Below are 27,245 nucleotides of genomic sequence, written 5' to 3'. Positions count from 1 at the left end.
ATATATATATATATATATATATATATATATTATGTATATGATTATTTGAGAGAGAGAATATATATAAAAATAGCAACAGTCAAAAATTGCTGTATATGTAACCTGAACGGCCCTTGACTCAAAATTAGTCACCGGTAGTATCTTTTACACTATTAATGTAAATAGTGCCGGTTGAATGCATCCAAGGTGAGCATTGTCTCTCTTCTTGAACAAGTGGGCAGCCAGAGTCGTGTCCCTTGAAAGAATATCGACGGCTGGCAACCTGCCGGTTCTTGTGTTCTGCTGCATTATTTTTGTGGAGTGTCAGCCTTTTCGCTGGTCAGTTGTTTTCTCTCAGTTCCTCCTGAGTTGTCAGCTGGGATTGCTTCTAAGCGCTTGTTCGTGGTGTCCATTCCCTTTATTTCCTCTTTGATGTGGTGAGTCATGGACAAACATAAATCACAATTCATTAGGTTTAGTTCAGGTTCAGGTTCAGGGGCGATGCCAAGCATCGTAGCCTTGCGGCTTTATACGTCCCGTCGGTTTTCGTTTTGTTTTGTTGTTGTTGTTGTTTTAGTCAGGTGCTCCCAAGCCCAGGCTCACCTTTGACCATCAAAGTCAAACATTGTATTCTTTATGATATCGTGGTTATCAATAAGCTTTTTAAAGGCATGCCATGATTCGTGTTTGGTGCACGTTTGATTTCTGGGGTTAGTTTATATCAGTTGTTAGTTACTCTGTAACTAAAAACATATTTTTTAGTTACTCTGTAACTAAAAACATTTTTTTCTAATGTTGCTACTATAATGTTGCTTCTGGATTCTGTCTTAAGAAGCTTAAGTTTAAGATATTTTAGCCAATCTTAATAAGAAAAATCCATTATTTCGTGGACTAATTTTGTTGCTCGTCTTTGAACACCTTTGCACCCACTATCTTGGTAATCTAGGTAAACACTGCTGCAGTATTAACCACGTTATCACAAACAAATCGAGGAAGAGCAGAACATTGTTATTCATTTAATCACAACTATTGTATTCCTTCCACTTCACACGCATTTACTTCTGTATCCCATTCGTCTATCTGTTCTGCTTCAGTGTCAGGAGAAGTGAATCATGATTCGTACGTTCCTTTCAGTTTTGAGGAGGTATCAAAGCGTGTGGACTGATCCATATATGCAACACTACATTGGCTGTATGGGGAAAAAAAGGAGCATTTGCCTAACCTTAGCATAAACCCAGTGCGCTGCTCAGGACTTGAAAGCCTACCCTGGGTTTTTATAAAACATTAACATAAAATGAAGTAAAATGATTTGGCAAAATACTGGTAAGTGAATATATAAGAATATGATAACTAGATATGTACAAGGTAAATGATTCACTCACACACACACACACACACACACACACACACACACACACACATACTGCACATATATAACAATTTGCAGTCTCACTGAAACCAAGGCTCTATCCTCAGTTGACATAAATGTACCTAGTCCCCACCCTAAACAAATGTGCGCATGTGCACACATACATGCACAGGCACACATGCACACACCCCACCCCTCCACACACATACACACACACTCCACATCAAACAATTTGCAGTCTGACAGAAACCAAGGCCCAGTCCTCAGCTGACATGTATGTACCCAGTCCCCACCCTAAGTATACACACACACACACACACACACACACACAGAGCGCGCACACGCACGCGGACACACACACACACACACACACACACACACACACAGAAATGAAATAAAATGGAACTATTCTTTAACAGGGCATTATATGGTGCCTGCTACATATAGGTGTGTGTGTGTGTGTGTGTGTTGTTCAAACAAAATGTACTGATTTTGTGCAGTTGGTACTGAAGGTGAACTTTCCAGACAATGGCAAACGGCGGAACAACTCTTGAGTGGGAGGACTTGACACCAATGCCGACCAAACGTGTCTTTGCAACACCTGTCTTTCACAACGGCCTTCTGTACATTGTAGGAGGCTGCGATGCCTCAGGCAGACCCGTGGACTCCTTTGAGCAGTTTGATGGGAAGAAGAAGTGGAAGCGACTGTTGTCCATGCCCACCAAACGGGCAGGAGCAGCTGTCGTAAGTGTTGGCACCAAAATTGTGGCCATCGCAGGGGTGTCTGAATCACAGGCACCACTGGATGCTGTGGAGGTTTATGATGTGGAAGCAAAATCATGGACCGCGCTGGAACCTCTCGGAGAGCCATTGCTGGGAGTGTCTGCTGTGCTTAGAGGTGGGTTGGTCACTTGTGTTGAGACTCTGTGTGTTTGTGTGTGGGTAGAGTTTTAACCACCTCTCAAAATCCCTTTGCCAGAAAAATGCTGACTTGCTACCTACAGCCCAGGAAGAGGTGGAATTGCTTTTTTTAGGAGCCAGGCATCTCCATGGAAGGAGTCTCAATCACCACAAACGTCCCTGGAATAGAAAGGAAGGAAAGCCACGCTCCATACGTCATGAAGGCATTGGCACAAGAGATGATTGATGAACATTACCGTCCCAGCGAGTGGTCACATGTCTTTACTGATGGTTCCTCAGACAGAGCAGTAAAGAACGGAGGAGCAGAAGTTTTCATCCAACACACAAATGGAAAACTCACACAAGAAAACTTTCCCACTGGAAAAATCTCCTCCAACTACAGAGCAGAAACAAGTGCTCTCATCCAACTACAGAGCAAAAACAAGCACTCTCCTCCATGCAGCAAAAACCCTGAATCAGCCAGACCACCACCCAAGATCGTCTTATTCACTGACTGCAAATTTGTGCTAGAAGCGCTGCAAAACAAACTGACCAACAGCAAGTGTCTCTACAAAAGGCCCTAAATGACCTCTCACAAGTGTCTACCATCACACTGCAGTGGGTTCCATCCCACTGCGGGATCGCTGGGAATGAAAAAACTGATGCTCTGTCAAAAGTGGGAAGCAAAATGGAGCAGTTCAGCCACCCAGTGACGTGCAGAGAGGCAAAAACCATTATCCACAGCCAGTACTGAAGGAAGAGAAGGCCGAATGCTGACAAAGGGACAGATGCGATCCACCAACTCCAGCGACACCAGCAAACAATTTTCTTCAGACTTTGTACAGGCCACTGCAGGCTTTTGAGTCATCTGAGCTGAATAAAAATATCTCACACAGATGGAAGTCCCTGTGGCACGGGTACAGAAACCCCAGAACATATTCTCCAACACTGCCCCACTTATGAGGATCTACGACACCAGACCTGGCCAGAGGGAGTAGAGCTACAGGCACAGCTTTGGGGTGACGGGACTGACCTGGAGAAAATCGTGGGCTTCATCAGGGCGATGAAGCTTCAAGTCTGACGCATCCCAACAATATCAAACACTGAAGAAGAAGTGTGTGGGTGTGGGTGTGGGCATATGGTGTGTGTGTATGTATATAGTTTGTGTTTTGGGTTGCTTGTTGTTGTTTTTTTTTGTGTGTGTGACTTTCTGTCTGTGTGTGGATGTGTGTTTGTGTGTTGTGTGTAGCAAAGTATATAATACATAAAACTTGGCTGGTTTCAAATTATGTATATTCCTAGAAGATGATGAGGTGTATTCAACACGATAAGATGTATAATTTCTTTGGTGTGTGTTTGATAATGATCAATTTTCTTCAAGCTGATTTTGATTTTGTTCAAGCTGGCTTTTCAACACGGGTTTCACAACACTGCTCTCTTTTCCCACTGACTTTGGTTGTGTTTGGAATTTCTTTTCCAAATTCCAGATGAGAAGATTGTGGTGGTTGGAGGCATGGCAGCTGACAGCAACCCTCGTGACATGTTCGTGGAGTTTGATTTGGCGCAAAACAAATGGAAGAAACTACCCAGCATGCCAACGCCTCGCTACGCCTCAGCGGCCTTCCTAAGGGGAGACAAGTTGTATGTGGCTGGTAGGTATCGTCTTCTGTGGCTCTGCCTCAGCAGTGGTTTTATGCCTCAGAATTGGTGGTTTTTTTGGTTTGTTTTGTTTTTGACTCACTTGTGTAAACAGAATAATATGATTTAAACAGCGTTCTCACTGCGAATACCTCAATCGATTTATCGCCCTTTAAAAAAGCGTGTTTAAATATTATATTTTTGAATGTCAGTTAAGGAGCCATGATAGTGTAATGGGTAAGACAGTTTCTTCTCACCTGAACATGCGGGGTTCGAATCTGCCGTTAGGACTTTTGTTTTCTTTTTTCTTTTTCTTTTAACCCGAAGCTTTATAATAACACGTTAGGACTTTTTTTTCTTTTTTCTTTTTCTTTTAACCCCGAAGCTTTATAATAACAAATACAGAACACATTTTAACAATTAGATTTTTTTTTTTAAAGTGTATCACAAGTGAGTCTTGAAGGCCTTGCCTCTCTTGTTTGGTTTTTTCCTATGTTGATATTATACACAAACATAAGGTAGGCGCTCAAAGCCTCAAGGTCTGGCGCATTATCCTCGTTGTTTTTTATCAGCAGATGTGATGTAGGTTGTGTGGATCAGTCTGCATGCTTTGACCCCTGCTTGAAACTGAAACTGGGCAGTGTTCATTTTTCTTTTTTTATTCTTCAGCACGCATTCACTTGTGAGATTTTTTAGGGAAAAGGGCTTTGGTGGATGGAGGGGGGTGGGGGTGGAATGGAGGGTTACCTGTTTTATGTACTGGCACCCGGATGTCTTTTGTTCATTGGTGGTATAGGTATAAGTTTTTATGTTCATAGACTTATTGTCACACAGAGAAAATAAGAAATTTTAGAAGAAAAATGTTTGTCTCAGCTTTGAAGAAAAAGATGGATGAACATGTGCTTTTATTTCTACAGACATGTTCCCCACCTCTTTTATTTTTACACCAGTTTTGGATGATTAGAATATTCCTTAATTTCAATACAGCTACATCTTTATTAAATAGAGAAGCATTTGAAGAAGCTATGATTATAATCATTATCATGTCATGCATTTGATTCATGTGTATGAACAGCTGAAGAGAGTAATAATTCACCCAAAATCAGTTGTGCACACGCATTCAGATTGAAACAGGGTGGGTCTGTGTCTACGTGATAAACTGTAACACAGGCTTTTCTCTGCCTGATGGTACAGAAACCAAACATGGCAGAATGTTTTATGTTTTATTTTTCATTTGTTGCGCCATCTACACCGTTAGTAACGTTACTCCAACACCACTCATTCCAAGTCCCAACTGGCAGCATGGTATATATATATCAGCAAGACCTTTCATTATGAACAGCCTTCAAATGGGTGAAAATGATAGGATCTTGATCAATCTTACAGCAATTATTTCACTGTTGCAAATGTCTGTCTATCAGGTGGCCGGCAGGGCAAGCTGCCCTGTGTAGCCTTTGAAGTGTACGACTTCACGGAGCAGAAGTGGACCAAGCTGCCAGACATCCCCAGCAAGAGAGTGTTTGCTATGTACGCTGCCACCGACACCCACGTGTTCAGCGTGGGGGGGCTGAACCAGCCGGCCAACCTGGGCTTCTCACAAGTCTGTGAGGTCTACGACATCAAAGCTGGTCAGTGCTCTTAGCTTGTGTGGGATTGATTTGGTCTGTGTGTTGGCTGGTTTTGTCATGTGTTGTTGTAGGTGGTGGTGGTGGTGGAGTGTGTGTGCATGTGTATGTGTGTATGTGTACACGTGTGTACGAGCGTGCATGTCATGATTCATGCCTGCTCACATCCATAAACACACAAACACACACACACACACACATTCATTTCTATTGGATATCACTCTCAGTGAAAAGATGTTGTGATAATGCGGACAGTAATCAACTGTTTAACTTTTAACTGTGCTGTTTCAGGAGAATGGTCCACCGACCATCCAGACATGCCCACCAAGCGAGGGGACTTTGCTATAGGAGTGCTGAACAACCAACTGATTTGTGCTGGAGGTTTGGGTGAGGAATGCTCTGTTTGCTTAATGAGTGTTGTATCGTATTATAGACAATTCTATGTGTGAAATTCGGGCTTCTATCCCTGGGAAGAGTGCTTTTTTTGTTTTTTGCTGCCCATTCTCTGCACCGTTTCAGTGGCATTATTCCAGTACCACTCATTCTGAGTTTCCCATACACAGGCACACCTGGGTGTGTCTGTCGCAGTCCCAGTGTTGGCAGTCCATGGGGAACCATTTATGTTGGGTTGCCAGGAGGCTACACACCAGAGGAGACCCTGCTCTGTTACTTAGTTACTTCGTTGTTCAGCAGTGCCTGTTCTAATTTAAAGTACTTAGGACATCACATACCACGCCCTCTACTGAGTGAGCATCCCCTCCAGAGTGGAGACCACCACCACATCGTTCCAACATCAGTCCCCCATGAATCAGCAAGGTTGTATTCAACACTTCCTTTCATAATGATATCCCAGCATTAACCAGACCTGTGAGATACAGACACATGCAGTGTTGGTCAGGAAATTTGAGCATCACACCCAAAGCTGCATCCGTGAAGTGGATGATATTTGACTGTTCGGTCCCAGCCAGCCCACAGTACACTCAGCTTTGGGTAGGAGCTGGCCTTGGGCGGAAAAAACCCCACGTCCTCTGGGAACAGAACCCATGTCCTCCCAGCCCTCAGTCTGTGATGCTAAGGGCTTCAATGCTGTGGCTGTTGTTTCTTTCCTGTTTGTAAGCGTGTTGGTTTTTCTATGAAAGTGAAATTTGCCTGGGATAACTCTTTTGTTGGTTTGTGTTCTTTCATGTGCACTGGGTGCTTGCTGCTCACGGAACCTCAGTTTATCGCCTTATCTGAATGACTAGCACTTACACCACCACTTAAGTACTAGGAGAAGGGGGAGTTCAAAGAAAACCTGTTCTGTATATGGGACTTGTATCGGTGGACTCTGGCTTCCTAGCTGGGCACATCACCAGGACACTGCTCCATGGTGTATATGGGACTTGTGTCGGTGGACTCTGGCTTCCTAGCTGGCCACATCACCAGGCCACTGCTCCATGGTGTATATGGGACTTGTATCGGTGGACTCTGGCTTCCTAGCTGGCCACATCATGAGGCCACACCGCTCCATGGTGTATATGGGACTTGCATCGGTGGACTCTGGCTTCCTAGCTGGCCACATCACCAGGCCACTGCTCCATGGTGTATATGGGACTTGTATCGGTGGACTCTGGCTTCCTAGCTGGCCACATCACCAGGCCACTGCTCCATGGTGTATATGGGACTTGTATCGGTGGACTCTGGCTTCCTAGCTGGCCACATCACCAGGCCACTGCTCCATGGTGTATATGGGACTTGTATTGGTGGACTCTGGCTTCCTAGCTGGCCACATCACCAGGCCACTGCTCCATGGTGTATATGGGACTTGTATCGGTGGACTCTGGCTTCCTAGCTGGCCACATCACCAGGCCACTGCTCCATGGTGTATATGGGACTTGTATCGGTGGACTCTGGTTTCCTAGCTGGCCACACCGCTCCATGGTGTATATGGGACTTGTATCGGTGGACTCTGGTTTCCTAGCTGGCCACACCGCTCCATGGTGTCTATCTTCTGTAGCAGATTGGTACGTGTATGTGTACCAGGGCTGGATGTTCATGGGCTGGGGATGAAGCGTGGATTGCATAAATCCAGTTTGAAACCAGGTCAGATCAATACCTTGGTGACTGTTGATTATACAACCACCACCACCACTTTTCTAAGGCTGATGTTTTGATGCAAAATACCACCAAGAGAGGAATGCACCTCTTTGTTTTGTGTGTGTCATCATTAGTTTGGGAGGTACGGTGCTCTCATTATTTAAGCTGTTTTGTGTGTGTCATCATTAGTTTGGGAGGTATGGTGCTCTCATTATTTAAGCTGTTTTGTGTGTGTCATCATTAGTTTGGGAGGTATGGTGCTGTCATTATTTAAGCTGTTTTGTGTGTGTCATCATTAGTTTGGGAGGTATGGTGCTGTCATTATTTAAGCTGTTTTGTGTGTGTCATCATTAGTTTGGGAGATATGGTGCTGTCATTATTTAAGCTGTTTTGTGTGTGTCATCATTAGTTTGGGAGGTATGGTGCTGTCATTATTTAAGCTGTTTTGTGTGTGTCATCATTAGTTTGGGAGGTATGGTGCTCTCATTATTTAAGCAGCAGCCCTTTATTCCATAGAAAAACACAGACGAAAGAAGAAATGAACAGCTGCAAGCAGACTGTTAAACCCCAAGAATGAACGGGAGAGCAGACGCAGTAGATGACTATGATAAACAAGGGTTAGTTCTGTGACAGGTTCTTAACATCCTTCTAGTGAAACGAAATTTTGTTTAGTTGTTGACAGTTTCTAAACATACTTGAAAATGAAATGGTACATTGTTGATGTTTAACAGGCAAAAATGCACTCTTGATTTTTGTAGGATTGTGTAAAAACTGTTAATTTTTTTGGGGGGTGGGGGTGGGGGGGGTTAGGGGGTGGGGGAAGAGGGGGGGAGGCAGACTGAATGGACTTGCATGATAATCATTTATGTTTTCCTATGATATAGAAATATTTACAGCTTGTTCTTTGTTTTGTTTGCGATAGCTGTATCCTTTGGTTGTTTCTTGGTGACAGTGAAACTGTCTCTTGGCATCCCTGGTTTGAGGGGTACAATTTCCACACGTAAATAAGCATGGTCATTATGCAGGCAAGAACTAGCAGCAGACAACATCTCCCCAAAAACGAATGTGTGTGTATGTAAGAGAATCTGTGTGTGTGTCGTCTGCCAGTGTTCTGTGTGTGTATATGTGTGTGCATGCATGTGTGTTTGTGTGTGTGTGTGTGTGTGCTTTTGTATCTGTTCTGTATGTGTGTTTGTGTGTGTGTATATGTGCATGTGTGTGTATGTGTATGTACTGTGTGTACATGTGTGTGTGTGTGTGTGTGCATGCGTGTTTATATGTGTGTGTATTGTGTGTGTGTGCACGGGTGTGTGTGTGTGTGCGTATGTGTGTGTACGTGCACCTGTATGTCTGTTCTGCATGTGTGTTTGTCTGCATGTTCAGTGCTCATGTTTGTGTGCATGTGTGTGAGTGAGTGTGTGTGTGTGTTCTGTGTGTACATGTATGTGTGTTTGCATACACACGTGCATGCATGCTACACATAAAAAATGACTTGACAACCATTTGTTGACAGGCAACGAAGGCAAGCCCCTGTCGTTGGTGGAGTCTTACGATGTGGAGACGAAGACGTGGCGCAAGGAGGGGGACATGAACAGCACGCACTGTTCCTGTGCCTACATCACGCACAGCAACCGCCTCTACGTGGCCGGCGGCCTGTCCTTGCAGGGACCCAGCAACTGTGTGGACGTCCTGGCCCTCAAGTGAGACTGCTCCGTGTTCCACCGCCGTGTTGCTCTGGGGTCACAGGTCGTAATCAATCAAGTTGGCTCGTGTTAACCAGTGGATGGAAAAGAACTTGGGAGAGAAACGAGACAGGTGTGGTTTGCAGCGTTAAGAGAAAAGAGACGGTGATAATTAAGTGAGTGTTAATGTTATTACTGTTATTTATTACTTCTGTTATTTCTTTCTTCTTCTGTTATTCCTCACTGTAGTCAGTAAGTGCAGACCCATTTTATGTAACTCAGTAAACAATTTTCCGCTATTTCAAATTACGGATCCTGTGAATTAGTATGAGTGCATGTGATTGAAACATTTTCTATATTAGAAATGAATTTTGGGTTGATGCATGTGGAAAAGAATTGGGTCTCTTTCATTCCTAGAGTTACTCAGCTGAATACGATAGGAACAGATATGGAAGAATATTTGTAATTCTGGATGACAAGACTGGGGAGTATTTTTCTTTCAAGAATACCTTGACCTGTGAAACTGTGTCAGACTGTTCTTTTCAAAGGCATTATGATGATAAGCAAGAATATTGATTAAAAGAATCACAGAGAGAAAAACCTGCTGCAATATCCTGAACACACTTGTGACAGTCATACCTGCATTCAGTTCATTGAAGATCTCCCTCTATTTGCTGCCAGTTCTTCTGAAGTCAAATAGAAAGAAAAGAATGAAGTAGAATATTTTATCCTCAGGAAAAGTTCCTTATGACAGTACCAGAAGGGAATTTGGTTAAATTCTTTGCCACTATGGAATCGTGCAGTTTCTGACTCAAAGCAAACTTGCAGATTTTTGGACTGTTGATGAATCATACATTTTACCTGTAACAAATCACACGTTGTGTGTGACCTTTGATGAATGACGTATCATATGATGTTTTTGGTGTTTCACACATAATGCCTGATCATCCCAGGGAATGGCAAGAAACATCTGTGTTATCAAGGAAGCACACTCAGTTCCTGGCCTGATCCAGTACACTGAGAAAAGAACAGTGAAAAAAATGGGAGTTTGTTGGTCACACATTGACACACAAACCTTCAGCTAACATTCAGAAAGCAAGCACAGGTAGGGAGGGGAATCTCCGTGGGAACAGGAGAATCAAAAGACCTGAAGAAGACCTGAGAAAGAAGACAGATGAGGAAGAGGTAAAGGTCAGCGGAAGGACAGAGGTCGGCCCAGAACTGAATCCACTGGTGTGTTAGATGCAGTTGCAATGCAGTGTTCCATTGGGAACAGAGAGGATCAAGTGTTCGAAGCAGGTTCATGGCCTCTCTGGGAATTGGCACTGTGTGAATGCCTCACCTTAGGTCTAAAATTTGGAGAGATCACCTGATGTTGAGCAGATGGGTCCACCAAACACATGATTTGATTGTGTGTTGTGCACTGAAGAGATAGCTCAGTATTGATGATCACTGCAATGAAGGAGAGAGCTACATGTGCAGAGAAGAGGAGAAAGAAGGAGAATATGTAAGGGGAATTCAAAGGGACCCAAGTCTTTGATCTTTACCTAACAGAGAGAGAGAGAGAGGGTGGGGGCGGGGGGGGAAGAGAGAGAACGTAATGAGTTAGATAACGTTTTTTTTTTAGGGTACAATGTTTGCTTTATTTAAATGCCTACACAGTAAATCCTTTTACAATCAACTGTCCCTACTCTGTATTCTGCTTTTCCCCCCAACTTTGAACACACACAGCGATGGTGCTTGTTTGTCCTGTGGCTGTCTTCACTTGCTCAATATGGGCATTGCTAATGCTTGTGCTATGTGCTTGGCTGTTGCACTCAAAGTGTTAGGTTCAACAGAGAGCGTATATCACTGTGGTCATTGTTTATATGTGTGTTTTTGTACCTTTCTATCCATTTTGTATGATTTTTTAGGTTTTGCTGTGACCACTGGCTGATCATATGATTCTTGTTCCATGTTGGGACCTGTCAACAGTTTTTGCAATTTTGATAATGCTGGGTACCTTAATGGTTATTATTTTTCATGCCCTGTTTTGTGTGCTCTTGTTGACCCCACCCTCTGGTCACTCCTCCGCAATTCCTCCCACACAGCCACACACAGGGTTGTTCTTTCACACTCCCAGCATCAGTGGACCAGGGGTGAAGTCACCCTAAGGTCACCCATTAATGGAGACCCTGCAGTGCTGCTCTTGCTGTGGAAGTGTTCGGTTGTGCTGTTCTGGTTTCAACAAAATTCTGCATGGCACCGTCCTGTCTCATCTTAATCCTCTTCATGCCTTGTGGCACATGAGACCACCACCAGCAATCTCCACTGCTGTCTTGTGCTGTCTTAGCCAGTTTCCCCCTGCTACAGCCATTATCCTCCAGTTCTTTTCCAACAGTTCTGTGCCGTCTTTCCCAGTGTTGCTAGTTCTTGTACTCTTTTTGTAGCTGATGGTACATGTGGTGGCATTGTAAGGATTTGTCCTGCCCAGTACCACCACCTTTGCCTGGTCTCAGTGGTGATGTCCGGAACCTACTGATGACAGTTTCTTACGGAGCCAGACTGAGTGAGTGCCTCACCTTGAGTGTAGACCAGCACCTGTCCTGGTAAAGACAGATCATACAGACCATGGAAACCAAAGAACTTGACACCAATGTACCTCAAGCAGTGAAACAGAGCAGATATCAAAGCTCAGGTCATCTTAACTTAAGATAAGGGCATGAGAGGACACTGTGGGACATTTTCTGTGCATTCATATGATGGTGGTGATGGAAATGATGCAGTGTACATCCATACAGACTGGAGACGTGAGTGACAGGGCAGTTCTCCCTGCTTGCTTTCACAGAGTATCCCACCATTTACAGTGTCAGGAAAACCCAACATCACTCTCACAGTCCCAGTCTTCCCTTTGGAGCCCCTGACCCATTCAGCTGTGGGTAGGTGCTGGTCTGAGGCCAGAAGATTCCTCAACAGATACCTCTCACTGGCTTGGAACACCATACCTCTCAGTCACCAATCTGTGACGCTTGCCACTCTGCCTCACTGGCTCGTCCACTGTGTCGTTGTCTTGTGTGCTTCAGTGTTTGCTAAGCTGGTGAATTGTGGTGTGAATGTTGCAGGGAAGAGTGTTGCTGGGAGAATTGTGGTGTGAATGTTGCAGGGTAGAGTGTTGCTGAGTGAATTGTGGTGTGAATGTTGCAGGGAAGAGTGTTGCTGGGTGAATTGTGGTGTGAATGTTGCAGGGTAGAGTGTTGCTGAGTGTAATTGTGGTGTGAATGTTGCAGGGTAGAGTGTTGCTGGGTGAATTGTGGTGTGAATGTTGCAGGGTAGAGTGTTGCTGAGTGTAATTGTGGTGTGAATGTTGCAGGGTAGAGTGTTGCTGGGTGTATTGTGGTGTGAATGTTGCAGGGTAGAGTGTTGCTGGGTGAATTGTGGTGTGAATGTTGCAGGGTAGAGTGTTGCTGGGTGAATTGTGGTGTGAATGTTGCAGGGAAGAGTGTTGCTGGGTGAATTGTGGTGTGAATGTTGCAGGGTACAGTGTTGCTGGGTGAATTGTGGTGTTAATGTTGCAGGGAAGAGTGTTGCTGGGTGAATTGTGGTGTGAATGTTGCAGGGAAGAGTGTTGCTGGGTGAATTGTGGTGTTAATGTTGCAGGGAAGAGTGTTGCTGGGTGAATTGTGGTGTGAATGTTCAGGATAGAGTGTTGCTGGGTGAATTGTGGTGTGAATGTTGCAGGGAAGAGTGTTGCTGGGTGAATTGTGGTGTGAATGTTCAGGATAGAGTGTTGCTGGGTGTATTGTGGTGTGAATGTTCAGGATAGAGTGTTGCTGGGTGAATTGTGGTGTGAATGTTGCAGGGAAGAGTGTTGCTGGGTGAATTGTGGTGTGAATGTTGCAGGGTAGAGTGTTGCTGGGTGAATTGTGGTGTGAATGTTGCAGGGAAGAGTGTTGCTGGGTGAATTGTGGTGTGAATGTTGCAGGGTACAGTGTCGCTGGGTGAAGGTGTTTGCTTAGAAATGACAAATTCAGTAACAGTTAGTATCTGTCTGTTGTCTTTGATGAGCAGTGTTTGTGTTCCAAAGCATTCTTTGTTGTTCTGATTTGTATTTAACAGATATGGTAATTTTTATTATTATTTTTTATATTTTTATTAATTAATTATTTTATTTCATTTGTTTGTTTATTTTTAGGCAGCAATACTCTGCTTTAGGGAGGTGCTAGATTGTTTATTTTCTGTAAGCCTTTAAATACACAATGCCTTTCCTTGAGTAAAACTGTTCAAATTGCATTTCTCATCATTGTTTTTAAACTGGATAATTAAATCAGATTAAAACCCATTACATGTTGTTAGTGGATGCATGTTCCATTGACAGTAGTTACGGTATGAGGAGAGGACATACTACGGACTTTGAGACTGGTAGTCTGTGAAGTGTCCCCCCCTGTCTAACTTGATAGTCTGTGAAGTGTCCCCCTGCGCCCCCCCTGTCCAAACTGATAGTCTGTGAAGTATCCCTCCCCCTATCTAACTTGATAGTCTGTGAAGTGTCCCTCCCCCTATCTAACTTGATAGTCTGTGAAGTGTCCCTCCCCCTATCTAACTTGATAGTCTGTGAAGTGTCCCTCCCCCTATCTAAACTGATAGTCTGTGAAGTGTCCCTCCCCCTATCTAACTTGATAGTCTCTGAAATGTCCCTCCACCTGTCCAAACTGATAGTCTGTGTAGTGTCCCTCCCTCTAACTTGATAGTCTGTGAAGTGTCCCTCCACCTGTCCAAATTGATAGTCTGTGAAGTGCCCCCCCCCCATCTAACTTGATAGTCTGTGAAGTGTCCCTCCACCTGTACAAATTGATAGTCTGTGAAGTGTCCCTCCCCCTATCTAACTTGATAGTCTGTGAAGTGTCCCTCCCCCTATCCAAATTGATAGTCTGTGAAGTGTCCCTCCCCCTATCCAAATTGATTGTCTGTGAAGTGTCTCTCCCCCTATCAAAATTGATAGTCTAAGAAGTGTTCCTCCTGTACAAACTGATAGTCTGAAAAGTGTCCCTCCACCTGTCCAAACTGATAGTCTGTGAAGTGTCCCTCCACCTGTCCAAACTGATAGTCTGAAAAGTGTCCCTCCATCCGTTCAAACTGATAGTCTGAAAAGTGTCCCTACACCTGTCCAAACTGATAGTCTGAAAAGTGTCCCTCCATCCGTTCAAACTGATAGTCTGAAAAGTGTCCCTACACCTGTCCAAACTGATAGTCTGAAAAGTGTCCCTCCATCCGTTCAAACTGATAGTCTGAAAAGTGTCCCTACACCTGTCCAAACTGATAGTCTAAAAGTGTCCCTACACCTGTCCAAACTGATAGTCTGAAAAGTGTCCCTACACCTGTCCAAACTGATAGTCTGAAAGGTGTATAGTACCTTTTTTTTTCTCAAGGCCTGACCAAGCGCGTTGGGTTACGCTGCTGGTCAGGCATCTGCTTGGCAGATGTGGTGTAGCGTATATGGATTTGTCCGAACGCAGTGACGCCTCTTTGAGCTACTGAAACTGAAACTGAAACTTTCTGTTTGTGACTTGTCTTGGACAGTTGTTCATCCCCGAGTCCTCTGGGTGTGTCATGAGAGGAACTTGTGTTAAGCATAAGGGATGTTCATGTGTACATGAATACAGTTGTTCATGTCTGTGTCACCAGTGTCTTATGGACACACTTTGACTGTGTTATAATTATGGGTATTTTTTTTTGTTTGTTTCACACCTTTCACCTTTTGATATGTTGCTTGTGGGTAATGTGTTGTGGATGAGAAAGTTTGGGTGTAATATGAAGACAGTGTCTGGCAGCTTTGAGTTGAACATGTTTTATGATTGACGTTTGATGGGTTCACAAGGACTGTGTTTTAGATTTTCCCAGATTCAGTATTGCTTATGAATTTTAATTTTGATGTTTTCTTTGTGAATCAGTGAGTTGTATAAGGTGATTGAGAATTTTGTATGTCTTGCCAGACTCCATGCCTTTGTTTATTTGTATTTTGTGTTGGGCACGCAGTCAGAATCACGAAACATTTTTACTGAATTTTGTCAAATGTCAGTTATGGTACAGTTTATTGAAAGAAAATGGATTTTATATCCACTGTTTTTGTTATGAATGCTCTGTGGTGCTGTGTTTTTAATTTGAAGAGGAATGTTTCAATCTTAGCAGCATGAAGATATGACCCACATAACTGGTGAATGTCTAATGTCAAGCTTACCGGTTGGATCATTGTGAGACAGATGTGAAAACCTTATACTGGACGGTGTTGTCATTTTTTAGCCTTTTAAACACAACTTTCTGCATCACACATTTGACCTCTTCACCCCTCATCCTATGGAGAGAGTGAATATGTTTTATCTGTGTAGGAAATTTGATTCAGGTCAGTGCTAGTTTGGCCTGCATCTGGCTCAGTCAAAAGCCAGTTTGAATACTGAAAGTTTCAGTGGAGGAGAGTTAACTTATTGAAAACCACTTCTCAGATCATCATCGCTGTATTTTGCCTTTGATTTACTGAAATGCTGTTGTTTACATTGATGAAGGCAAAAATAAGAAAAAAAAATCCTTGATAAGCAATTGAACTTTAAAAAAAAAATGTTGTGGTCCTTTTCCATGAACACCTTCCATCATTTATGATTGAAGGTCAGAACACCTGGACTAGAAACAGATCAGGCCATCTGTGGTTGACTGAATTCATTTTTGTTCTTCAAGAACAGGCGTATGCTGTTGACTGCACTGCCTTAAAGGCTGGGAATTACGGCCTTCAGAATGTGTGTGGTGGCCTTGTTTGTGATGTCATTCCTGCGTTTTTACATTTGACAGGCTAGAGTGTTCACTGTGTCCAGTAATATCCTTGTTCCTGTTCATTGTCTTGCCTCACTTGCTGTTTGTTTGAAATACCCTGTGCATTGCAAATACCCCATGCATAGCCAGTCCTGGGCTCACTTTGCTGTAGCCTCAGTGGAATGCACCTGACCAAACTGGACTTTATCATTTATGTTCATGGGCTGCAATCTTTTGCCTCCACTCCTTGATGAGGAGCTTAGTAATTTTGTTTCTTTTTATGTTTGTCTGTTGGTTTGCTTTAAAAAATTTTTTAAAATTTTTTAAGAGAGATGTGTGGGTGTGAGGAAAAAGGAGCGTGTGCTTTTAGATCACAAAGAACAGCTCAGTAACCCGTTTCAAATCGGCTAAAGCAACCTTTGATAATAGAGAGGGTGTGTAGACCCTCATTTGCCTGATTTTCCTGGAGGTACCCCAGTTATTTTTAGTGAGAACTGTGTGTGCATGTGTGTCTCCATTTCCCTTTTTTCCAGGTCAACAAAGGGCTAAAATTTCATCGTGGAAATCACTGTTCTGACGAAAGGATTTTGAACATTTTGGGTGACTATTTTTGCAGGTTTTATAATTACACCCATTATTTGCTTTAGTCATCTTTGTTTATCTTTGAGCGTGTTTATTGTCATATATCTGCCATTACATTTCGAACTGATCCAATTATAAATTTTGCCGAAAGGTTGTCCGAACAAAGGCAGTGCAAACTCAGAGAAGCCAGTTACAGTGGTGGGCTCCCCGTGTAGTCATATGACCTACTTCTCACTCTGCAAGCGAGGAAAAGTCCACCACAAAAGTGGGCTGCACACCCTCCATATTTAAAGGGTTCAGAGTTAATGATATTGCTTTTTGCCATGAAATACATCTTCCTTTTTGGCCTTTAAAAATGTAATTCATGAAAGGGGAAATTGTGTCATTTGAAAATGTTTCACAGCCCAAATGTTGACCATTAAATGAGTTAGCTGGTTATATTGAGTGATCATTTTCTGTCAGTCATTATTAAGGAAAGTGCTGAAGGGCTCATGCATGTCTTCTGATGATGTGTGATCAGTATCCCAATGCTTCCATCATTCTTGTGGGAACAGATCTTTTTGGATGGGGAAAAAGCACTGCCATCAGTTACTGCTGAAAGTGAACTGGAAGCAAAGAGCATGAATGTGTTTTGTGATGGTGTGTGTGTGTGTGTGTGTGCATGCATTTTCAATCTTGTGTGTGTTTGTGGATAAAACGCATTGGCCTTAAATGTTGTCCTATGACTTAAGGGTTCCATTCAATGTGTAATAATAATACATCAATCAATGTTAAGGGTTCCATTCAATGTGTAATAATAATACCATCAATGTCTGTGTTTCTGTATGTAGGAGCACATCTTTGTCCAACTTGAACAATCCAAATAACGGGATGAATTTTGATGTGATGAGGTTTGGAAATGATGAGACATCCATTGAAAAATCACTGATTGCTTGAATTTGACCAAAATCAAAAGAAACTCATTTTAAATTGTTTTTTGTTTTGTTTTTGTAGCTATCACAAATTGGGAGCTGAAGTGATCATCAATGAAGATAGTTTATGTGGCATCAGTGTGTCCATGATGAGCTGTTTACCTGCACACACACACACACACACACACACACAAAACTCAGGATAAAGGAAAGGAAAAAAAAAGTTACTGAAGTTTAGGTAAATGACTTGACGGAAACAATTTCACGTTACTTTGATTTCAAACAAATCAAACTCACAGAATGTTTTTTCTTTTTCTTTTTTTGCAGTGTGACGTAAACAGCATAACACTGCTTTTGCCTGAAACCTCTTATGTTGCGTTTTGTTTAATGAAAAGAAACAGTAGTTGGAAACAAGTGCAGATACGGACCCAAGTAGAATTAAACAAATGATGGTTGAAATAAATATGTCATAATTTAGTAATGAAATAATGTCATGAAACACCCATAAATCATGTGAGTAGTGTTGAAATAAATATGTTTATTATGACAAAATCATGAGTTACATATGATGAGATATATCAGGACTGACACCTTCAGCAGCTGCTCCATGTATGTCTTCCATGCTGGTGTGAATGGGCAGCATGAATCACATCCTCAGCTGCTGTCATATCTACATCACAGGCTGGACCGTGTTTGTCCACGCTGTGTGTTGAAGAGTGTGCGTTCCTCATTTATGGTGAGTGTATATTCTCCTGTGTGTGCACTTTATGTTATGTTATTTCTGTGCGGCTGGCTGGTCTGCAAGCAACAGTGTCAAATCTGCAGGCTTCTTACGACTTTGCTTAAACAAGGAAGAAGAACATTTGCTCTATATAAGACACAGTCTAGGTCACTGAAAGCTACTGTAGTACAGATTTTGTAGACATTTGCAAGTCAAAGAGGAAGAGAGAGAGTGAGTGACAGAGAGAGAGAAATGTGGAATCCTTACCACAGGAAACATAGTGCCTCTTTGAACAGCTGCGGTTTCCATTTACGAATTGGTTCATTCCAGATTCTGTGCACTCTGCAATGCTGTCTGTGAGCAAAACGAGCCTGCAAGACTTTGTATTCTGTTTTATAAATCTCTGTGCTATCAGGCAGTATTTGAGTTCCATGCTTTTGAAACGTGTATGCATGGTCAGTGGTTGTGTTTATGTGCAGGTCAGCATTGAGTGAAATGTGATGGTTTTGCTTAACATGCTCACACTACTGTATGCAGTATTGTTCAGCCGTGTACCTCTTTCCAATCCTGATATTATGGAGTCCTCTGTTGCTGCTGCTGGCTTTCTGTCTGACCCAATAAACCATGTGAACTTCTCTGTCAAATATCATATGTGGATCGTGAATGATTGAATGTGTGTGTGTGTGTGTGTGTGTGTGTGTGTGTGTGTGTGTGTAGACCTGTGTGTTTGGGTGTGAAAACCTCTCTCTGTGTGTGTGTGTGTGTGTGTGTGTGTGTGTGTGTGCAGGAAGGTGTGCTGATTTGTGGATTTGATCAGACTGTATTGTAATATACATATGTGTGTTTGTCTCTGTTGAGTGTTTGACAATAGATGTAGTGGCCAGGACTGGTGACAATCTGTATAGAGTGCTTGGACCAGTGGTCAGGACTGGCACTATCTGTATAGAGTGCTTGGACCAGTGGCCAGGACTCGCACTATCTGTATAGAGTGCTTGGACCAGAGGCCAGGACTGGTGACAATCTGTATAGAGTGCTTGGACCAGAGGCCAGGACTGGCACTATCTGTATAGAGTGCTTGGACCAGAGACCAGGACTGGTGACAATCTGTATGGTGCTTGGACCAGAGGCCAGGACTGGCACTATCTGCATACAGTGCTTTGACCAGTGGCCAGGACTGACACTATCTGTATACAGTGCTTGGACCAGTGGCCAGGACTGGTGACAATCTGTATAGTGCTTGGACCAGAGGCCAGGACTGGCACTATCTGCATACAATGCTTTGACCAGTGGCCAGGACTGGCACTATCTGTATAGAGTGCTTGGACCAGTGGCCAGGACTGGTGGCTATCTGTATAGAGTGCTTGAACCAGTGGCCAGGACTGGCACTATCTGTATAGAGTGCTTGGACCAGTGACCAGGACTGGCACTATCTGTATAGAGTGCTTGGACCAGTGGCCAGGATTGGCACTATCTGTATAGAGTGCTTGGACCAGAGGCCAAGACTGGTGACAATCTGTATAGAGTGCTTGGACCAGTGGCCAGGACTGGCACTATCTGTATAGAGTGCTTGGACCAGAGGCCAAGACTGGTGACAATCTGTATAGAGTGCTTGGACCAGTGGCCAGGACTGGTGACAATCTGTATAGAGTGCTTGGACTAGTGGCCAGGACTGGCACTATCTATATAGAGTGCTTGAACCAGTGGCCAGGACTGGCACTATCTGTATAGAGTGCTTGAACCAGTGGCCAGGACTGGCACTATCTGTATAGAGTGCTTGAACCAGTATCCAGGACGGGTGGCTATCTGTATAGAGTGCTTGGACCAGTGGCCAGGACTGGTGGCTATCTGTATAGAGTGCTTGGACCAGTGGCCAGGACTGGTGGCTATCTGTATAGAGTGCTTGGACCAGTGGCCAGGACTGGTGGCTATCTGTATAGAGTGCTTGAACCAGTATCCAGGACTGGTGGCTATCTGTATAGAGTGCTTGAACCAGTGGCCAGGACTGGTGGCTATCTGTATAGAGTGCTTGAACCAGTGGCCAGGACTGGTGGCTATATGTATAGAGTGCTTGAACCAGTGGCCAGGACTGGCACTATCTGTATAGAGTGCTTGGACCAGTGGCCAGGACTGGCACTATCTGTATAGAGTGCTTGGACCAGAGGCCAGGACTGGTGACAATCTGTATAGAGTGCTTGGACCAGAGGCCAGGACTGGCACTATCTGTATAGAGTGCTTGGACCAGTGGCCAGGACTGGTGACAATCTGTATAGTGCTTGGACCAGAGGCCAGGACTGGCACTATCTGCATACAGTGCTTTGACCAGTGGCCAGAACTGGCACTATCTGTATAGAGTGCTTGGACCAGTGGCCAGGACTGGTGGCTGTCTGTATAGAGTGCTTGAACCAGTGGCCAGGACTGGCACTATCTGTATAGAGTGCTTGGACCAGTGGCCAGGACTGGCACTATCTGTATAGAGTGCTTGAACCAGTGGCCAGGACTGGCACTATGTATAGAGTGCTTGAACCAGTATCCAGGACTGGTGGCTATCTGTATAGAGTGCTTGAACCAGTGGCCAGGACTGGTGGCTATCTGTATAGAGTGCTTGGACCAGTGGCCAGGACTGGCACTATCTGTATAGAGTGCTTGAACCAGTGGCGAGGACTGGTGGCTATCTGTATAGAGTGCTTGGACCAGTGGCCAGGACTGGTGACAATCTGTATAGAGTGCTTGGACCAGTGGCCAGGACTGGCACTATATGTATAGAGTGCTTGGACCAGTGGCCAGGACCTGCACTATCTGTATAGAGTGCTCGAACCAGTGGCCAGGACTGGTGGCTATCTGTATAGAGTGCTTGGACCAGTGGCCAGGTCTGGCACTATCTGTATAGAGTGCTTGGACCAGTGGCCAGGACTGGCACTATCTGTATAGAGTGCTTGGACCAGAGGCCAAGACTGGTGACAATCTGTATAGAGTGCTTGGACCAGTGGCCAGGACTGGCACTATCTGTATAGAGTGCTTGGACCAGTGGCCAGGACTGGCACTATCTGTATAGAGTGCTTGGACCAGAGGCCAAGACTGGTGACAATCTGTATAATGTGCTTGGACCAGTGGCCAGGGCTGGTGACAATCTGTATAGAGTGCTTGGACTAGTGGCCAGGACTGGCACTATCTATATAGAGTGCTTGAACCAGTGGCCAGGACTGATCTGTATAGAGTGCTTGGACCAGTGGCCAGGACTGGAACTATCTGTATAGAGTGCTTGAACCAGTGGCCAGGACTGGCACTATCTGTATAGAGTGCTTGAACCAGTATCCAGGACTGGGACTATATGTATAGAGTGCTTGAACCAGTGGCCAGGACTGGCACTATCTGTATAGAGTGCTTGGATCAGTGGCCAGGACTCGCACTATCTGTATAGAGTGCTTGGACCAGAGGCCAGGACTGGTGACAATCTGTATAGTGCTTGGACCAGAGGCCAGGACTGGCACTATCTGCATACAGTGCTTTGACCAGTGGCCAGGACTGACACTATCTGTATAGAGTGCTTGGACCAGTGGCCAGGACTGGTGACAATCTGTATAGTTCTTGGACCAGAGGCAAGGACTGGCACTATCTGCATACAGTGCTTTGACCAGTGGCCAAGACTGACACTATCTGTATAGAGTGCTTGGACCAGTGGCCAGGACTGGTGACAATCTGTATAGTTCTTGGACCAGAGGCCAGGACTGGCACTATCTGCATACAATGCTTTGACCAGTGGCCAGGACTGGCACTATCTGTATAGAGTGCTTGGACCAGAGGCCAGGACTGATCTGTATAGAGTGCTTGGACCAGTGGCCAGGACTGGCACTATCTGTATAGAGTGCTTGAACCAATGGCCAGGACTGGCACTATCTGTATAGAGTGCTTGAACCAATGGCCAGGACTGGCACCATCTGTATAGAGTGCTTGGACCAGTGGCCAGGACTGGTGGCTATCTGTATAGAGTGCTTGGACCAGTGGCCAGGACTGGCACTATCTGTATAGAGTGCTTGGACCAGTGGCCAGGACTGGTGGCTATATGTATAGAGTGCTTGGACCAGTGGCCAGGACTGGCACTATCTGCATAGAGTGCTTGGACCAGTGGCCAGGACTGGTGACAATCTGTATAGAGTGCTTGGACCAGAGGCCAGGACTGGCACTATCTGTATAGAGTGCTTGGACCAGTGGCCATGACTGGTGACAATCTGTATAGAGTGCTTGGACCAGAGGCCAGGACTGGCACTGTCTGTATAGAGTTCTTGGACCAGAGGCCAGGACTGGCACTATCTGTATAGGGTGCTTGGCCCAGTGGCCAGGACTGGCACTATCTGTATACAGTGCTTGGCCCAGTGGCCAGGACTGGCAGTATCTGTATACAGTGCTTGAACCAGTGGCCAGGACTGGCACTATCTGTATAGAGTGCTTGGACCAGTGGCCAGGACTGGTGACAATCTGTATAGAGTGCTTGGACCAGTGGCCAGGACTGGCACTATCTATATAGAGTGCTTGGACCAGTGGCCAGGACTGGTGACTGTATAGAGTGCTTGGACCAGTGGCCAGGACTGGTGACAATCTGTATAGAGTGCTTGGACCAGTGGCCAGGACTGGTGACAATCTGAAAAGAGTGTTTGGACCAGTGGCCAGGACTGGCGCTATCTGTATAGAACTGTACTCAGCACGAACCTTGAAGCCCGTGCAACACGTAGTGGACACAAACATCACGTGCTCTGCAGCTGATGACGTCCTTCCGAACAGTTGCAACGCTTCGCTGCACTGCACCGACATCGCCATTTTGGTCAAGGTTCAACCAGTGTGTGTACAATTTTCAGACTACGTGTGTTGGGAGTGGCAAAGATTCCCAGCATGTCCGGCCTGTTGGGGATATTGGAGAAACCAAAAAAGAAGGAAAAATAAGGTAGGAATATTCGGGTTACTACTTAATGTTTTGTTCATTTATCAACTTTGTCTTGCCCTGGGGTCCCCAAAATTTTGGTCGTTACAACATACTATGGATTGATGCTGTGACCCTGTCATTGTTTTTGTCCCTCCCCCCTCCCTCCCCCAAGTTAGTAACACACGTAATACTCGGTTCGGACGCTTTTGTGCAGTCATCTTGCGAAGTGGACAGGTTCGTCTTCAGTAATAAATTGATTTTTTTGGTGTCCCAAATTCAAGGAATGGTTTTTGAAAATGTTCGTGCGATCTGGTCTGCAGCACGGGCACAAAATAATCGAAAGAAAACAGAAAAAAACAACCGAATACCGCTGTTTTCGTCATAGCGAAGCAGGTTATTAGTAGACCCAGCAGCCCAATCAATCGTATTCATATTTGACGCCTATATTCAAAGGTCCTGGAGTTCAGAACACAAACCTGAAGTCGGTAACCTAAAGTTATTTTCCCTCATGATTATCACAAAACTATTGTAAGAGAAGAAATGGTTCTCAGCTCCTTTATCCTTCTTGCTGTAACTCAGATTATGTGCAATAATGTAATTAACTGGCTAAATGCGGCCCAGTTTAAGACATCGGGAGTGTAATTTGGACAATTTGTAAATATTCATTTAAATTTTATAATTGTATGAATATGCATGTTTAGTTTAATATGAGGCAAGATACACGACCGAATCAAAGGAAGATGTATGCAATGCGTTCTGAATGTTTCTACCAGAATTGACGGAGGCAAGGAGGACCGTCAATCGTGTTAACTTGAGTGGCATGGATGTGATTTGATCAATTTCCAAAGAGAATGGTAGGCCTATATCTGTGCTTTATGAAGTCTGGTATGTCTGTTTAAAATTAAAGAAATAATGACATTAGTGGACAGAATGGCTTTCTGTTGGTGTTCCCTCAGATCCCGTAGTGGTCTAACTTCTGGATTAGCAGACTATGGTTCACCCGGTCGAACGCTTTGGTGAAGTCGATAATGATGACATCGGTTGCAGTGCTGTCTTCCATTGCTGCAGAGACTTCTTCGGTAAACTCGAGGAGCTGGGTCTCGCAGGATCGAAGTTTCCTGAAACCATGTTGTTGACTGGACAGTATGTCGTTCGCCTCTAGGTGCTGTATGATGGCGCTGACCAGGATGTGTTCAATGACTTTTGTGGAGATGCTGGTAAGGGAGATGGGTGTATAGTCAGACGACTTGTAGTGCTCTCCGTTTTTGAATACAGGAGTCACCAGCGCTTCCTTCCAGTCTGCTGGTACTTCTCCTGACTGTAGTGAGGACTTATAGATATCTGCCAGGATGGGTGTGACTTCTTTGGCCAGTTCTTTTAGTACCCTGGGCGTTATGCCGTCTGGGCCAGCTGCTTTGGTGGGGTTCAGGTTGGTCAGGAGTTTCTCGATACCTCCGGTGGTGATGGTGATTTCGTCCATGCTTGGGAAGTCGTCACAGGAGTCAGGCAGTGTACATTTGTCCTGAACTATTGTTTCCGAACAGATGGTGCCCTCGCTGAATGCAGAAACAAAACAAAACAAAACAAAAAACAACAACCCCCCCAAAAAAACAACAACAACAACAACAAAAAAAACAAACAAACATAACAACAAAAAAAAACAACAAAAAACAACAAAAAACAACTGCATATTCAGGACGTGAGGATGTCTATAATGGTTTTTGATTCAATCTGAAAATTTACAGGCAGAGTAACAACGAAAAACTTTGCTTATCGTTGTATACAGGTGTTCTTGTGGATAGTTTGGGGGAAGAAGCAGATAAACAGGTGAAAGAAGCTAGAAAATAGAAGTTTCTGAAAGCAGAGAGAAATCGCAACAAACTGAACCCAACTCCACGCATGCGCACGTCCTCTGTCATCCTCCTCACGGAACAAGCCCGGTCACACGTCACGCCAACAGCACAGGTCTCTCAAGGAACAGAGTTTGATGGTCAGTCGTTCCACACAGTAAAGGCTCTCACATCAAAGTACAACTCATCCATCATTGTATGGCACCCAGACCATGCAGGAGTAATTTCCCTTCCTCCATCCGCAGACTGCGATTGCTTTTCTGTGACTGCAGCTACATTGATGAGAATACTGGAATTGTTTCCCTTCCTGCATCTGCTGGCAACGATTATTTCTCTGACTCAAAAGAGCCCATGGGACCAAAGCCATAGTTATTGTAATTACAATCGATCTTCACGGCTTCCCTCAAAGACTGTATAGTCACCGTTTGTACGTTCAGTCACTTGTCGATCCGTCATCGGCACTGTACACCCGCAGGATCGAGAAAGTCCTGTCTGCCTAACTGAAGCTTGGTGACCGGGTTGTCAGCTGCACTGAATGCAGTGACGGATGAATAGGCATGGGTCACCAGTGATCGTTGACATGTCAGTCATTAAAGTGACTTCTACTCTGGTGCTGGTTCCCAGTCTGGCTGTCATATACCTGATGGGGATGGATGACTTTTATTTTTAACTGAGGTTGTTTTGTTGTTGTTGTTTGTGTGTGAACATCGATGTTAATCAGACAACAGTTGGGGGAAAGGAGTGGGGTGACCGATAACGGGAACAGCCAAACGAGAAGGAAGATAAAGCGAACCGGGAGGTCTTCTGATAACACGAACGTGAAGTTACCCGTCTGGTTTTGACAGTCTGTCCACTTCAGCCCCATTAGCCTGTAGCCGTTAGTGTGCACGTCCTCTAGAGTTTCTAACTGTAATCACCGGCGATTTTTACATTACCAGACATGTGGTGCACTAACTGTAATCCCCGGGGATTTATATATTTCCAGACGTGGTGCACAAGATCATGTTTGTTTATCAATTCTGTAGTTTCCACAGGGTTCGGTTCGCTCTGCTTATATCAGATATTGACATAAGCTTACAGTTGGGCCAACAGCAAAGTGAGAGTTGTATGATCAATGGTTTCTCCACTTCAAAAAGGAATTCAGTAACAGCTAAGACTTCTGTTGTGTGAAGAACTATGACTCTCAAACTAGGAGGCAAGATTGCATTGTCTGTTAGTTACTCAGCCTTGGGAAAGTTGGCCTTTGGGTGCCTCCCCCATTGATCTAGAAATAGACTATTTTTAGATCAGTGGGCAGTCTCCAATGTCGAGTGTCCAAAAGGCCCCTTGGCCGAGAGAATGGGGATGTAACTTGGGCAAGACATTATCCACTACGATCAACAGTCGGGACAGCAGTTGTCTTTACTGTTCTGGTGGTCGTTGTCGGACTAGATTGTCATGAGGTACAAAGGACGCCACTGTTTTGAAGTGAGGGTGTTGAGTTTTGAATGACCGTTCAGCTAGACTTGATATACATTCTTTTTTTTGTGTCTGTCTCTATATCGTTCGGTCTGATTATGTCTGTAACTGTTTCTTTTTCTTTCTTCCTTCATTTTGTGCTTCGTTTCAGTCTCTATTCTTTCTTTCTTCTCTTCCCCAATCCTTTCTTTCTACCTTCCTTCCAATTTCTTTTCCCCTCTCTTTTCTTTTTCATCGTCGTCTTTTGCCTCACCTTTATCGTCTATTTCTCTTCGTCGTCTTCCTTCTCATCCTGAATTCTTCCGGGCCTCTCACCACTGTTACCTCCGCTCCTGTGTGAATGTACAGTCATCCTGATTCAAGGATCTGCAGAAGCCATTGTCCCTGTCAGTGTAGTCAGCGCTGCCCTGAACTTGAATGTCTCAGTGAGCTCTTCACGAACAACGATCATGGTAATTAGCTCCACGTGCAATGTTGATGACCGTTTTATGCTCCGGTACTTTTGTTGGCCTGTCTACTTTGTGACTGATACTTGGCAGAGAGAGAGAGAGAGAGAGAGAGAGAGAGAGAGAGTTATAAATGGCACTCTGCAGGGTAAAATCTCACAAAATAAACAGCCATGCACACATTTTACACAATCATGCATGCGCGCTCAAACATACACACACAGACACAGAGCACGCTTCACCCACATACCCCCCCTTCCCACCCACACACTACTGTCCATCTCACCTTCCACTTGTCCCCACACCTCACTCCCCC

At 44.4% G+C, this 27,245-nt stretch overlaps 1 protein-coding gene across 1 annotated transcript; it reads left to right on the top strand.

Moving 5' to 3' along the window:
* Positions 1-244: 244 nt before the first annotated feature.
* LOC143299397 (uncharacterized) lies at positions 245-18,897 on the top strand. The gene is made up of 6 exons (XM_076612575.1): positions 245-416; positions 1,849-2,246; positions 3,736-3,900; positions 5,308-5,514; positions 5,803-5,898; positions 9,101-18,897. Exons 2-6 carry the CDS (start codon positions 1,877-1,879, stop codon positions 9,289-9,291), a joined length of 1,029 nt encoding a protein of 342 aa, XP_076468690.1. The 5' UTR covers positions 245-416; positions 1,849-1,876; the 3' UTR covers positions 9,292-18,897.
* Positions 18,898-27,245: the final 8,348 nt, after the last annotated feature.

This window comes from Babylonia areolata, chromosome 25 (genome assembly GCF_041734735.1).
Source record: "Babylonia areolata isolate BAREFJ2019XMU chromosome 25, ASM4173473v1, whole genome shotgun sequence".
In the NCBI taxonomy this organism is placed as follows: domain Eukaryota; kingdom Metazoa; phylum Mollusca; class Gastropoda; order Neogastropoda; family Buccinidae; genus Babylonia; species Babylonia areolata.
Note: the sequence above shows the minus strand (reverse complement) of the source record. Positions and strands in the feature narration are given on the sequence as shown.